General features: G+C 47.6%; 1 protein-coding gene across 1 annotated transcript in view; it reads left to right on the forward strand.

Moving 5' to 3' along the window:
* The window catches only part of TRPC3 (transient receptor potential cation channel subfamily C member 3), a 490,138-nt gene that overhangs the window by 127,895 nt on the left and 346,007 nt on the right, over positions 1 to 16,236 (forward strand). The window contains exon 3 of the mRNA XM_069242530.1: positions 3,880 to 4,065. Within this exon, the coding sequence (XP_069098631.1) occupies positions 3,880 to 4,065 (186 nt within the window). The remainder of the gene's footprint in view (positions 1 to 3,879; positions 4,066 to 16,236) is intronic.

Consider the following 16,236-nt stretch of genomic DNA (forward strand, 5'->3'; position numbering starts at 1 on the left):
TCAAAGCACGTATTGTGTGAAACTTGGCACCAGCCAGTGAGAAATCCCTGGAAACCTAACTAGGGGGTTCTTCCCAATACTATCCTTAGACATATGAGTATTCCAGAGCCCCTCTTGGTGTTCAGTGAGGTGTGGTTTCAGTGGAATGGGCATCTTTCCCACCACTCATGTGACATTTGATCCAAAGATTTGGCTGTAAGGGGATTGAAAGGAATAGACCTGAGCTTCCCTTTTAGAAGGTGTGGAAGAAAATGAGAGAGCTCTTCCCAAGCTGTCTTCTACTCAGGATATCTGCAGTGCATGTCTGGGGAAGAGTTTGGCCGTCAGGGGCTGTTGTTGCACTATAAAAGTAGCAGTTTATCCACACCATTCATTCATGCAACTCTAGCTCATGGCAACGGAGCCTAGGAATATTCTTGATCTTCCACCAAATCACATCTTTGTCTGGCAACCTCATGCCTGCTTTAAGTATTGCAGCCGTCCCCACACAGGAGATCAAAATGGATACCTGTCTCCATGCAATAAAGTACAGCACTCACTCTGTGCTCACTTTGTCTGATGCATACAACACAGTCATATCTTCTCCATCAATGTCTGACACAAATAGAAGGGATGACCTGATTTATAAGAACTTGCACACCATCTTAAAGAGGAGAGGCAGTATTCAACTTTGGCACCTGCAGCAACAGGTAAAGTCTGTTCCTTCTGCTGTAGTCCTGTATTTTCAGCATTGCCAGTTGATCTCAGCCTGGTAAGAAAACAGTAGTTGCCCTCAAAAAGGAGGGGTGCACTTGGTGTGCAACTCCAGACTGAAGTGCCTAGCTGAGAATTTCAAGCTGATCCACAAAGGCCCTCAGGGAACATGCATGATTGTGATGTGCACTGAGGCAAAATCAAACAATCTATTGAGAAATGTTACAAGGAGAACTCAGGGCATGGATGCATGCTTTCCTGTGCCATTCAGGACCCATTCTACTCTCTAGGCCATTGCTTAGGTATACTTGTACATTGGGGAGGAATAGAATGTCAATGATCCATCATGTACTTAGTTTAGAGTCAGATGCAATCAGAAGCCTGTCAACAATGGTACTCCTTTGAGACACAAAACTCCTTGGAAATCTCGGTTTCCGTACACATGACTAGGTGGTGAGCATCAGTTACTTTGGCCTAGGAAAGTTCTCTGCAACTGGTCTCATTTTGTCCTCACTCCTTGTTAGGGAGGTTGGCAACAAGGATCCCAGTTGGTTCTCTGATGTGTCATGGTTCAGAGGTCAAAATTCACTACCCCAGGCAATGATGATTACAGATAAGGTAACATTGGTACTGTGTGGTTTCAGAAGAAAAGAGAGAGAGAGAGTTTACAAACCTGTCTGCCAAAGTACATGTTGCTGTGCCTGTCTTTCTGCGCACCAAATGTCCATACTGTGCACATTTGAGTGTATGGGCTTATGATTGCAGTACTGGAAATAAGGGGCCATTGACAACAATGGCATAGGTTGGCATTTGATAGATGAAGTGATGTGCAGAGCATGGTATTAATTGGTGTAGCATACTTCTACTGGACTTACAGTGGCTTTGATTGGCATATGACTTCATTGCTTTGTCTTTAATGCATGGCTGCACTGGATATGTCATTTCATTATTGGGCATATCATAGCATTATTGAGCATATTTTGAAATGTATTGACATTAATATGCAATAGAATTGCTTGCCATAGTATGAATGGTACTTTTGAGTGTGTCACTGCACTACTGAGCATATTGTGCCATTACTTGGCATATGATGGCACTGATTTGTTTATGATGAAAGTGGCTGGTGAATGATGGATGACAGCACATTACTTGGCCAATGACAGAATGTCCTCATATTGCTTGACCTTTGTGGCATTGCTTTGCCTAATGGATGCAGCACATGTGTCCACCCATGTTGTCAGTTAACTCACTTCCACAGCTCTTCTGCACAACTTACCTTACCGAAAGATTCCTGTAACTACCTTCACTGCTGCCTCTTCATCTTTAGTGTTCTTGTGCTCCTGAACTTGGGAGGTCTTCCTGGTACATATTAGGGGTTGTTAATGGCTGTTCCCATTGGAGCATCAGGTATGCTATCTCCGACTGGGAAGGGAGCTGCTGACAGTTCCTCATTTACCCAACCCTGTATTCGATTGTTATTTCTTGAATACTTCATACAGATAGATCCTCCCACGAACAGCCCAACAGAAAGTGACATATCCCATTGATGAAGCACAAGGATATGACAGGCAAAAGGTCCCTCCTGCGTTTTCTCTCTCTATTCCTTATACCTCAAATCTCCACTTTACTTCAGGAGGGATTCTGTGGACTGTGTTGTTCATCAGTACGTTCAATTCCTTGTCTCCTTAGCGAGGAGGACTGCATGGATTATTATAGGAGGTTCTGTCACCTAACCATGACACTGCTTGTTTCACCTGACTATCCCGTCAGACCGCCTCTGCGAACAGGACACTGGAAGGCTCATTCACAATGGGATATACATAAACACATAAAGTAAGCAAGGAATGGGTCATGCTTACATATGCCTAGTTTACAAATTTCGGCTCATCACATATATTGCCTTGTGATTCATGTATCACATCTAGTACTTTACAACGTTCAACTCATCATGTATATATTGCCTTATGATTCATGTATCAAATCTAGATATCATAATGCATGGGCTATTTATTGTTTCCACAAAAGTTGTTGACTTAAGCCCATTCACCCAACTGTGCCAAAATAGTGTGGCCTAAACATATTTTGACAAATATTTCTGGCACAAATTTTGTATTCTAAATATCAGGTACAAAAATATTGTTCCATTTGAGTTAATAATTCAAATTCCACACCTGATGAACGGATATGTTTGAAAGCAATATTTGGCAGTAATATCATGAGAGATATTTTGAGCAGGTATAGTTTGAGTAGCTAAGTTTATTAGCAATTTCGAAGGGGTTTCGAGTTCTTTCCATCTCCATACCCTCACTTCAGCTGTGGTTGTTTCAGAGACTTTCTGAAGTTTTTATTAAAATAAGTTAATGTGTTATGAGATTAAGAAACTATAACTTAAACACTCAATAAAGTATAGACAAACAAAAACAGCTGTTGACGGCATTCGTAACAGGAATTAGCTTTACCCAACTCAAAAGGATTTGTTGGTTAAACCTTAAAAACATGATTGCATGAATGGACCGGTGACTGCTTCAGAGATTCACAAATGAGGAGTATGCACTGGGAGCGGGGGAGGACAATGACATCTAGACAAAAAAGAGTTATATCCAGTCTTGCCCATATGCAGAAGAGTTCAGGGTTCAAGATCTTCCAGTATGTTCGAAGTCCTTTTCAAGGCAGCAGGGTTCGGGTAATACTTGGCACATGACAAGACAGTTTTGAGGGGATAGCCTCTGGCAACTGATCTGCTGGGAAAGAAGCATCAGCTTCATTAATTAGTCTGTATTGAGGCCTTCCTGAGTCTTGCATAGCAAGGAGGCTGTTTTTATGTGTACCCTCTATTTGACTATCAAGCATGACGTCCTTGAACAGTTTTACCTAAGTCTAAGGCCATGTGGCATAGTTTGGTACTTTCTGGAGGATGGTCATTGTTTAGGCCATAAAGCCTAGATAACCACTGCAACGGTTAATGAGGGAGAGAACTTCTAGAAAGATAAGGGCAACGTGATTGAAGGTCAGCCTGCAGATGCTGCAGATGTGATGGAAAACATTCATGGTCATATTATTTATCTGTTGTTTCTAAATACAAACGATGCTCTCCATACTGCATTTATGGAATAAAATAATAATAAAAGGGAGGAAACTTTCTGCAGAAGTCTCTGTTGATGATCTTCCCTGCATTCTCTTTCTCAGAACGACTACCGCAAGCTATCTATGCAGTGTAAGGACTTCGTGGTCGGCGTCCTGGATCTTTGCCGAGATTCTGAAGAAGTCGTCGCCATCCTCAACGGCGATGTGGACACAGAGCCGGTGGAATCCCCCAGGCACAGGGCCTTACTTAGTCGGGTCAAGTTGGCCATTAAATATGAAGTCAAGAAGGTAGGAATTGCTAATTGCAAATCATGCATCCTTCAACTTTCCTGGTATCTGCGGACTTTTGCATGTGTACCTTTAAACTGTTAGGACTGAGAACAAGTTAAAAAAATGTAAAGCAGTTCAGGTTCGCGAGCACAATATGAGTAGAATAAATTCAAACAACTGTTCAAAGAATGTAAACTCTTGTTGGAATAAATATCGTACTGTTTGTTTCTGCCAAGCAGGCGAAGGTTGCACTTGCTAGTACTTCGAAATAAAGGGCAGGCCTGCTTAAGAATCTGCAGTCAGTATAGAAAATGTTTATATGTTGCAACTGCCATGCACCCGCCAGATGATTGTCTTGTAGTGTCTCCCATTTCCAATGGAGAACGTCAGTAAAACATAACATTGGCAAAGACAGTTTGGGACTTATTGGTATTGTTAATACCTTTTAGCAATGCTTTTTTTAGCAGCCTTTTTTGCCAATGTTCTGCAGCGTCGCTCAAAAGAAAAAAAATGGTGTGATTATGTGGCCACTACTGGCGGCTGCATCATCTCATAAATGTACGAACATGTGATGACATGTGCATGCATCACCACACAAGCTTGTGCATGCTTCACCACTCGTGCATACGTCTACAGAAAGACGTGGGCACCATTTTTTTTATTTACCCATTTAACATGGATAGGTAAATAAAAAACACGAAATTGGAGTAGTGCCAAAAATATATTAAAATAGGATTGGGGAGTGTAGGAGCAACAGAGGAGAGGGTTGGGGTATCAATACAATAAAAATAAATCCAGGTGAGGGGAAAAGGTAAAAAGCAGCACATAAGCAACAGCGCAACAGACAGAGAACAGAGAAGCACATGTGGGAGAAGCAACATTGAGTGTGGGGGAGTTTGGCAGGGGGGATCCACACAAGAGAGAGAATGAACAGCACATGAGGTAAAGAGCAATATGAAGCATGGGGGAGAAGCAGAGGAAGAGAGAGCTGGGAAACCCATGCATCCTCATGGAGTGCTTCACTGAAATGAAAAAAAAAGTTTCCCGAACATGAGCAGTGGATGGATATAAGTCAGCCAGTCAAAAGAATGGTTATGGGGCTATACTCCAGGGGATGGAAAAACACAGGAAAAGGAAGGCAAGCCAATGCAATCCAATGAATAAGAGCCAAGCAAATGAGAGTGACCATAAAGCAAACCAACGGTAAGCAATGGATGGGCTGTAAGGTCTCTGTACGTTCTTGCTAAAACCACAAAAAGTGTGTTTTGCAGCGAGACTGTGGAACCTTTAAAAATGTGGATCTTTACCTCCTTTTCATCTTTTCTCCATTTACAAGGTTTCAACACCGAAGCTTCATATTGCGAACCTTCCAGAAGTTATTGTTCTGATTGTGGTGTGTAGAGGTCTCGATCACTATGGTTTGTTCATTGTGGAACACACAATACCTCATCATTAGGAGAGCAGCATTGTAGTAAGATAAAATAGGCTGGTGGTATTATTTTAAAGAATCAGACTGTTGCAACAATGATGTGAAAAAAAGATAGTTCACTAAAAAGATATGTAAAACTGAATACTATGATAGGCAAGCCACTGTGCATCCTAGTCTTAATTACTTAAAAAATAGTCACCATGCTTCCTCGACAACATAGTGACAGTCAAGGAACAACATCACTCGAACCCCAAGAAAATGTTTCTGTCATGCTCTTTTCCGGACCATCTCAGGTCTCTTGTATCCACAAGTATCATGATTTAGACCTTCTAATACTGCCTGCCCATCACAGGCACCCAGTCCAGATGCTGCAACTTTTCTGGTTTGTGATAACAAAATGATTTATTTCTAGTTCAGAGTTTAGTAGCCATTGTGTTGATGTGTATGGCTCGAAAAGAAGACAGGGTTCTAGTCCTTGTTACTCGAAGCTAAGGATGATACTAGTGAAACGTGTTTATCACTGCTGTGCCTTTGCTGGGATGTGACTGCCTCCCTTGGCTTCCCCTATCTTATATGGGGTCACCAGTAACCCTAGGATTGTAATGGACCACTAGATTGTGATCTGATGACCCCCCTGCATCCTCTAGTCCATGTAGACTTTAGGGAAGCACTGGTTGTACCACTGCGCCATTATCTGATGTGGGATGGGTCCCTCTAGTGCCAACGTAGATCAACAGGAGACAGTAGCTTGCTGTGACGCTCAGCAGAGTCTTTCTGCACAGAGCCATGACCAGGGCCAGGTGGGCCATTCTGGCGCTCTGGCATTTCCACAGTAGGCTGCTCTCAGAGCAGGATATGCTGACATGATCCAACCATGGCCTTGTGGGACTAGTTTATTCGCCGCTTCCCACAGTGTGGGGCTGGTAAAAACATTTTTGCTAGTGGTCACACATCTGGTTTCCAGTCTGGCGACAGCCAAGCATTTTTTCTTTGTTCCTTCCTGTCAAAAGCAGGAGTATACTCTTCTACAAGGAGGGGGTAGGAAGTGCAGAGGGAAGGTGGTAGAATCAGACATTTTATACAGCTAGTGTTAGGGTGAGGTGGGCGAGTGAAGTTTGTCAGGGGGTCCAGGAGGTTTATTTTTGTATGGGTTCCCACTGACGCTCATCCTCCTCCAGAGGCACCCCAAGGCATCACCATGAGGCATTCATGGGAGAAAGCATGTGCAATATACAATTATGGCTGGGTAGGTATCAACAAGAGGGGAATCGTCAATGTAGGATTTTGTTGTCATTATTCTTAGTCTAATCTTAACGAGTTATGCTTGCTGTTAGAAATGGGGTTTTTGGTTGGCAGTCAGGTTACCCTCTGTCCAAGCAAAAGCCCTCACTCTAGTCAGGGTAAGTCACACACTATCCAAGATTATCCTGTGCCCACCCTCTGGTAGCTTGGCACGAGCAGTCAGGCTTAACTTAGAAGGCAATGTGTAAAGTATTTGTGCAATAAATCATACAATACCACCATATAGCACCACAAAAATACACCACACAGTGTTTAGAAAAATATATAATATTTATCAGGATAATTGTAGGTCAAAAAGAATAAAGTTGCAATGGAAAATTGTAGAAATATCACAGGGAAGTGATATAAAGTGTCTTAAGTCTTTAAAAAGCAATAAAGTGTCTTTCAAGCACAGAGTACCTGGTTTCTGGTGGGAAATCTCCTCAGAGGGCCACAGGAGAAGAGATGCGCGGAAAAAGGGGTGGGTGCGTCGATTTCTCCTCAGCACACACAGGCTTGCGTCGTTCTTTTCCACGCGGGGAAGTCGGGCGTCGTTTTCCGGCGCGCAGACAGTCTCTTTTTGTGGGTCGCGGGGATTACCAGATGTCCCGGGTCTGTGCGTGGATTCTCCTGCTTGTTTTCCGGCTGCGCGTCGTTCTGCGCATCGAAGTTTCGATCTCACGGTAGGCGTCGCGTCGATTTCTCCTTGGAAGTCGGGCGGCGTTGTCCTTGCGAGGCCGTGCGTCGAAATTTTGGTCTCACGGCAGGCGTCGCGTCGATTTCTCCTTGGAAGTCGGGCGGCGTTGTCCTTGCGAGGCCGTGCGTCAAAGTTTCGCACTCACGGTAGGCGTCGCGTCGATTTCTCCTGGAAAGTCGGGCGGCTTTGTCCTTGCGAGGTTGTGCGTCGAAGTCTCGATCGTCCCGAGGGCGTCGCGTCGATCAGCGTCGGTGTGCGGCGTTTTTCTCGCCGCGAAACAAGCTGTGCGTCGAAATTTTCGGCGCACGGAGCGTCCAAGTGAAAGGAAGAAGTCTTTTTGGTCCTGAGACTTCAAGGAACAGGAGGCAAGCTCTATCCAAGCCCTTGGAGAGCACTTTCACAGCCAGACAAGAGTTCAGCAAGACAGCAGGGCAACAGCAAGGCAGCAGTCCTTTGTAGAAAGCAGACAGGTGAGTCCTTTGAGCAGCCAGGCAGTTCTTCTTGGCAGGATGTAGTTTCTGGTTCAGGTTTCTTCTCCAGCAAGTGTCTGATGAGGTAGGGCAGAGGCCCTGTTTTATACCCAAATGTGCCTTTGAAGTGGGGGAGACTTCAAAGAGTGGCTAAGAAGTGCACCAGGTCCCCTTTCAGTTTACTCCTGTCTGCCAGGGTCCCAGTAGGGGGTGTGGCAGTCCTTTGTGTGAGAGCAGACCCTCCACCCTCCCAGCCCAGGAAGACCCATTCAAAATGCAGATGTATGCAAGTGAGGCTGAGTACCCTGTGTTTGGGGTGTGTCTGAGTGAATGCACAAGGAGCTGTCAACCAAGCCCAGCCAGACGTGGATTGTAAGGCACAGAAGGATTTAAGTGCAAAGAAATGCTTACTTTCTAAAAGTGGCATTTCTAGAATAGTAATATTAAATCCGACTTCACCAGTCAGTAGGACTTTGTATTACCATTCTGGCCATACTAAATATGACCTCCCTGCTCCTTTCAGATCAGCAGCTGCCACTTCAACAGTGTATGAGGGCAGCCCTAATGTTAGCCTATGAAGGGAGCAGGCCTCTCAGTAGTGTGAAAACGAATTTAGGAGTTTTACACTACCAGGACATATAACTACACAGGTACATGTCCTGCCTTTTACCTACACAGCACCCTGCCCTAGGGGTTACCTAGGGCACACCTTAAGGGTGACTTATATGTAGAGAAAGGGGAGTTCTAGGCTTGGCAAGTACTTTTAAATGCCAAGTCGAGGTGGCAGTGAAACTGCACACACAGGCCTTGCAATGGCAGGCCTGAGACAAGGAAAAAGGGGCTACTTAAGTGGGTGGCACAACCAGTGCTGCAGGCCCACTAGTAGCATTTAATTTACCAGCCCTATGCACATAAAGTGCACCTTACTAGGGACTTATAAGTAAATTAATAGTCCAATCAGGTATGATTCCAGGTTACCATGTTTTAAGGGAGAGAGCATATGCACTTTAGCACTGGTTAGCAGTGGTAAAGTGCGCAGAGTCTATAAACCAGCAAAAACAGTGTCCAAAAAAATGGAGGGAGGCAGGCAAAAAGTTAGGGGTGACTACCCTAAGGCTGTCAGGTCTAACATGTGTCCCCCCCAGCTGAAAGTGGGGTGAGCTACCCGACCTCCTGGGAGCTCTCATCACTAAGGCGGAAGTACCTGGAGAGACCATCAGCATTGGCGTGGTCAACCCCTGGGCGATGTTCCACCGTAAAGTCCATCCCCTGTAGGGAAATGGACCACCTCAAGAGTTTTGGATTCTCACCCCTCATCTGCATGAGCCATCTGAGGGGCCTGTGGTCTGTCTGAACCCGGAAGTGAGTCCCAAACAGGTAGGGTCTTAGCTTCTTTAGTGCCCAGACCACAGCAAAAGCTTCTCGTTCAATAGCACTCCACCTCTGTTCCCGTGGTAATAGCCTTCTGCTAATAAAGACTACCGGTTGATCTCTGCCCTCCTCATTCAGCTGTGCTAGGACTGCCCCTATGCCATGCTCTGAAGCGTCTGTCTGCACGATAAATTCCTGGGAGTAGTCAGGGGCCATGAGTACGGGGGCCGTGCACATGGCTTCCTTCAGGGCGTCAAAGGCTTTCTGACAAGCCTCTGTCCAATTCACCAACCTAGGTTGCTTCTTGGAAGTGAGTTCTGTCAAGGGTGTTACAATGGTACCATAGCCCTTGACAAATCGGCGGTAGTATCCCGTGAGGCCTAGAAAGGCTCTCACCTCCGTCTGTGTTCGGGGTGGTTGCCAGGCCTTGATAGTTTAAATCTTGGCCTGGAGTGGCTGCACCTTGCCACCACCCACTAGGTGTCCTAAGTACACCACGGAACCCTGCCCAATCTGGCACTTACTGGCCTTGATGGTCAGGCCTGCCTGTTGCAGGGCCTGAAGCACCTCCTTGAGGTGAAGCAGGTGTTCCTCCCAGCTGGAACTGTAGACAGCTATGTCATCCAGGTAGGCTGCACAGAAGGCATCCTTGCCAGCTAGGACCCCGTTAACCAACCGTTGGAAGGTAGCGGGGGCATTTTTCAACCCAAACGGCATCACCCGGAACTGGTAATGGCCATCCGGGGTTGAAAATGCGGATCTTTCCTTGGCCCCCTCAGTTAGGCCGATCTGCCAGTACCCTGAAGTAAGATCAAACGTACTCAGGAACTTGGCAGCGCCTAGCCTGTCCACGAGCTCATCAGCTCGGGGGATGGGGTGAGCATCAGTCCGGGTGACTGAGTTGAGACCCCGGTAGTCCACACAGAACCGGAGTTCTGGCTTCGCACCTGGGGCAGTAGCCTTAGGGACCAATACCACTGGGCTGGCCCAGGGACTACTGGATTTCTCAATGACCCCTAGAGTCAACATCTTGGAGACCTCCTCCTTGATGCTGGCCTTCACCTTATCCGACAACCTGTAAATTTTGTTTTTCACAGGGAGACTGTCACCTGTGTCAATATCATGAACACAGAGGTGGGTCAGCCCAGGAGTAAGGGAGAACAGGGGGGAGAACTGCTCCAACAGCTCATAACAGTCTCCTTTCTGATTTAGAGTCAGGGAGTCAGACAGAATGACCCCGCTTACTGACCCATCACCTTCTTGGGCAGAGAGGAGGTCGGGGAGAGGTTCACTCTCCTCTTCCGTTCCTTCATCTGTGACCAGAAGCATGTTGATCTCCGACCTCTCAAAATGAGCTTTTAGTCGGTTCACATGGAGCACCCTTAGGGGATTCCTAGGGGTTTTGAGGTCCACTAGGTAAGTGGCCTCCCCTTTCCGCTCCTTTATTTCAAATGGGCCAGACCAGCGGTCCTGGAGAGCTCTGGGCTCTACTGGCTCCATTACCCACACTTTGTCTCCAGGTTGAAACTCTACCAGGGTGGCCTTCTGGTCATACCATTGTTTCATCACCTCTTGACTGGCCTCAAGGTTATCTTGGGCTTCTTTCCAGAAGCGGGTCATCTGGTTGCGGAGGGCCAACATATAGCTGACCACATCCTGAGGGGGTGTCTTTGGAGCTTTCTCCAATCCCTCCTGGACAATGCTTAAGGGTCCCCTGACAGGGTACCCATAGAGAAGTTCAAAGGGACTGAACCCTACCCCTCTCTGGGGGACCTCTCTATAAGCAAAGAGAAGGCATGGTAAGAGGACGTCCCACTTACGCCTCATGGCCTCAGGGAGGCCACCAATCATGCCTTTCAGGGTCTTGTTGAATCTCTCCACAAGACCATTCGTCTGGGGGTGATAGGGTGTGGTGAACTTGTAAGTTACACCACACGCATCCCACAGAGACTTCATGTATGCAGACATGAAGTTAGTGCCTCTGTCAGACACTATTTCCTTGGGGAATCCCACACGGGTAAATATCCCCATCAGGGTTCTGGCCACCACCGGTGCAGTTACTGTCCTTAGAGGGATTGCCTCTGGGTAACGGGTGGCATGGTCCACCAAAACCAGGATGAACCTGTTGCCTAAGGCAGTTTTGGGGTCCAAGGGACCAACAATGTCGATGCCCACCCTTTCAAAGGGGGTGCCAACGACAGGAAGTGGAATCAGGGGGGTTTTAACCCTTTTTCCTGCTTTACCACTGGCCTGGCAGGTAGGACAGGATCTGCAGAACTTGTCTGAGTGTGTCCTCATTTTGGGCCAATAAAAGTGGGTGACAAGCCTGTTAAAGGTCTTGCCCTGCCCCAAATGTCCTGCCAGGGGAATGTCGTGAGCCAGACCCAGTAGGAAGGTTCGGTAACATTGGGGGACCACCAGCACACGTGCTGCCCCAAAGCCCGGAACCTTAGGCTCACTGTAGAGGAGATCATTCTCCCAATATAGGTGGTGATCGCCAGAGGCGTCGCCGGCTGCCTGGTTTGAGGCTTGTTTCCTCAAACCTTCTAGAGTGGGACATTCTTTCTGCGCCTTGCAGAATTCCTCCCTGGTGGGTCCACCCTCAACTTGCCAGCCAGCAAGCTCAGGTAAGTCACCTAGGGCGGCAATGTCTTCCCCAGTTGGCTCGGAAGCCTCCTCCTCAGGAGCCCCGTCAGCCACTGTGGGAACAGCTGGGGCCGGTTTCCCGCACCCCTGGTCCCTCCTCCTGGCAGCTCTCTGGGCCATCGTTCCAGGCTCCAGATGCCCTTGACTTCCCTCTCGGTCAGCCATGGACCGTGTGGTCATGCAGACCCACTCAGGTAACCCTAACATCTCCAGGTGAGACCTGAGCTCCACTTCTTTCCAAGCAGTGTGCTCAAGGTCATTGCCTAACAGACAATCTACAGGCATGGCAGGACTCACAGCTACTTTCAGAGTACCAGAGACCCCCCCCCACTCAAAGGGAACCAGAGCCACCGGTAGGTGACTCTCGCGATTGTCAGCTACTCTGACCTGGTGGAATGTATTAGGTATTATCTGCTCTGCTGACACCAGCTGACTCTTGATAGTAGTCATACTGGCTCCTGTGTCACGCAGAGCCTCCACCCTCTGCCCATCAATGGTGACCCACTGCCGGTACTTGGAAGTATTTCTGGGCATGTGGGCCTTGGGCACCATTTCTCCTTCTCCCAGGGACACTAGGGAAATCTCTACCTGCTCCCCAAAGCTAGTTGGGTCCATCTCCCCCCCGAGTGCTACACTAGTCAACCCAGGTGCCTGTCCGGTAGTGGACGGTGCCCTCTTGGGGCACTGTGGATCGCCTTTGTAGTGACCATATTGGTAACACTCCATGCATTTGGGGCTAGATTTTCCTGACTTGTCAAATGTCCCTGGCTTTTTCCCAAATCTGGAAAAGGAAGGGTTGCCACCCCCTCCCTGGGAATTCTTTTGGGGGCCTTTAGAGAGTTCCTTATCTGTAAGTTTATCTCCCCCCCTCTTTCTTCTGTTGGGAACCCTGACCACCTTTGTGGGAGTCCCCCCCAGGTACCTTTTTGGACACTCTGGTGCTAACCCAGAGGTCCGCCTCCTCAGCAAGCTTCCTGGGATCAGTCAGCTTACTATCCACTAGGTGCTGGCGCAAATCTGTATAAGTAACATTAAGCATATGCTCTCTCAGGATCAAGTCATATAAACCTTTATAATCTGCTACTTTGTTGCCCCGCACCCATCTATTCAGTGCCTTACTAGAGAAATCAAAGAAATCTACCCATGTTTGTGTGGTTTGTTTGGTGCTGTCCCTGAACCTCTGACGGTATCCCTCAGGGGTCAGCCCAAACTTGGCAAGTAAAGTGGCTTTCTGGAGTGGGTAGGTGTTTTGATCCGGTGGATCCAATGTGAGAAGTGTGTCCCTCCCCAATGGCGGCACATAACCCCACATAGCTACCCCCCATTGCCCTTCAGGAACCTCATGAGCCCTTAGTGCAACTTCATAAGCAGCTAACCATTTATCTATGTCATCTCCCACCACAAAACTGGGCACCACATTTTTGGGTATACGAACCTTCTTTTCTCCAGCAGGTCCTGTCTGTATGCTGCCACCATTATTGCTGGATTCAGACTGTCTTGCCTTGATCTCCAGCTCCTTGAGACTCAGTTCATGAGCCAACAATAGTTTCTTTTCAGCCAAAGCTCTTTCAGCTTCCACTTGTTTGGCTGCTCTTTCAGCTTCTGCTTGTTTGGCTGCCCTTTCAGCTTCTGCTTGAATCTGTTTGGCTGTCCTTTCAGCTTCAATCTGTTTGGCTGCTCTTTCAGCCTCAGCTTGTTTGGCTTCTCTTTCTGCCCTCCTTTCCTCCTGTTGCGCCTCAATTTTCAGTTTTGCCATTTGCAATTGGAACTCCCTTTCCTCTCTCCTTTCCTCTGCGGTCAGGCTTTGCATGGAGACACTGCTCCCTGGTCTGGAAGGGTGCACAATTGCAGTGGTAACACCATCCATAGATAGTGAAAATCCTTCTGAGGGGCCATTTTCTGGCTCCTCTTCCTCATCATCCTCTAAATGGGCTTCTGCCCAGGCCCTCAGCGCCACTTGAAAGTCCTCCTTTCTGGAGGCCCCTTGGGTGGGTACCCTTAATGCCCTGCAGAATCCTCTTAGTTGTTTGACCGTGTATGTATCCAACTGGACTAGGTCAAAGTCCCCTGTCTGAGACCCAGTCAGAGACATGTTGAGTGAGGATTTAGTTTTTGAAAATTGTCAGGAAAAAAAACGGATTTTCAAAAAGAGAAAAAAACAAGTTGACCTTCAACTGTGGGTAGGTAGTGAAATACTTAGCTACTGTATGTCACTGCACAAATACAAGTCCTATCCTCACCGCTGATCACCAATGTTAGAAATGGGGTTTTTGGTTGGCAGTCAGGTTACCCTCTGTCCAAGCAAAAGCCCTCACTCTAGTCAGGGTAAGTCACACACTATCCAAGATTATCCTGTGCCCACCCTCTGGTAGCTTGGCACGAGCAGTCAGGCTTAACTTAGAAGGCAATGTGTAAAGTATTTGTGCAATAAATCATACAATACCACCATATAGCACCACAAAAATACACCACACAGTGTTTAGAAAAATATATAATATTTATCAGGATAATTGTAGGTCAAAAAGAATAAAGTTGCAATGGAAAATTGTAGAAATATCACAGGGAAGTGATATAAAGTGTCTTAAGTCTTTAAAAAGCAATAAAGTGTCTTTCAAGCACAGAGTACCTGGTTTCTGGTGGGAAATCTCCTCAGAGGGCCACAGGAGAAGAGATGCGCGGAAAAAGGGGTGGGTGCGTCGATTTCTCCTCAGCACACACAGACTTGCGTCGTTCTTTTCCACGCGGGGAAGTCGGGCGTCGTTTTCCGGCGCGCAGACAGTCTCTTTTTGTGGGTCGCGGGGATTACCAGATGTCCCGGGTCTGTGCGTGGATTCTCCTGCTTGTTTTCCGGCTGCGCGTCGTTCTGCGGGGCTGCGCGTCGAAGTTTCGATCTCACGGTAGGCGTCGCGTCGATTTCTCCTTGGAAGTCGGGCGGCGTTGTCCTTGCGAGGCCGTGCGTCGAAATTTTGGTCTCACGGCAGGCGTCGCGTCGATTTCTCCTTGGAAGTCGGGCGGCGTTGTCCTTGCGAGGCCGTGCGTCAAAGTTTCGCGCTCACGGTAGGCGTCGCGTCGATTTCTCCTGGAAAGTCGGGCGGCTTTGTCCTTGCGAGGTTGTGCGTCGAAGTCTCGATCGTCCCGAGGGCGTCGCGTCGATCAGCGTCGGTGTGCGGCATTTTTCTCGCCGCAAAACAAGCTGTGCGTCGAAATTTTCGGCGCACGGAGCGTCCAAGTGAAAGGAAGAAGTCTTTTTGGTCCTGAGACTTCAAGGAACAGGAGGCAAGCTCTATCCAAGCCCTTGGAGAGCACTTTCACAGCCAGACAAGAGTTCAGCAAGACAGCAGGGCAACAGCAAGGCAGCAGTCCTTTGTAGAAAGCAGACAGGTGAGTCCTTTGAGCAGCCAGGCAGTTCTTCTTGGCAGGATGTAGTTTCTGGTTCAGGTTTCTTCTCCAGCAAGTGTCTGATGAGGTAGGGCAGAGGCCCTGTTTTATACCCAAATGTGCCTTTGAAGTGGGGGAGACTTCAAAGAGTGGCTAAGAAGTGCACCAGGTCCCCTTTCAGTTTACTCCTGTCTGCCAGGGTCCCAGTAGGGGGTGTGGCAGTCCTTTGTGTGAGAGCAGACCCTCCACCCTCCCAGCCCAGGAAGACCCATTCAAAATGCAGATGTATGCAAGTGAGGCTGAGTACCCTGTGTTTGGGGTGTGTCTGAGTGAATGCACAAGGAGCTGTCAACCAAGCCCAGCCAGACGTGGATTGTAAGGCACAGAAGGATTTAAGTGCAAAGAAATGCTTACTTTCTAAAAGTGGCATTTCTAGAATAGTAATATTAAATCCGACTTCACCAGTCAGTAGGACTTTGTATTACCATTCTGGCCATACTAAATATGACCTCCCTGCTCCTTTCAGATCAGCAGCTGCCACTTCAACAGTGTATGAGGGCAGCCCTAATGTTAGCCTATGAAGGGAGCAGGCCTCTCAGTAGTGTGAAAACGAATTTAGGAGTTTTACACTACCAGGACATATAACTACACAGGTACATGTCCTGCCTTTTACCTACACAGCACCCTGCCCTAGGGGTTACCTAGGGCACACCTTAAGGGTGACTTATATGTAGAGAAAGGGGAGTTCTAGGCTTGGCAAGTACTTTTAAATGCCAAGTCGAGGTGGCAGTGAAACTGCACACACAGGCCTTGCAATGGCAGGCCTGAGACAAGGAAAAAGGGGCTACTTAAGTGGGTGGCACAACCAGTGCTGCAGGCCCACTAGTAGCATTTAATTTACCAGCCCTATGCACATA

This window comes from Pleurodeles waltl, chromosome 1_2 (assembly GCF_031143425.1).
Source record: "Pleurodeles waltl isolate 20211129_DDA chromosome 1_2, aPleWal1.hap1.20221129, whole genome shotgun sequence".
NCBI lineage: Eukaryota > Metazoa > Chordata > Amphibia > Caudata > Salamandridae > Pleurodeles > Pleurodeles waltl.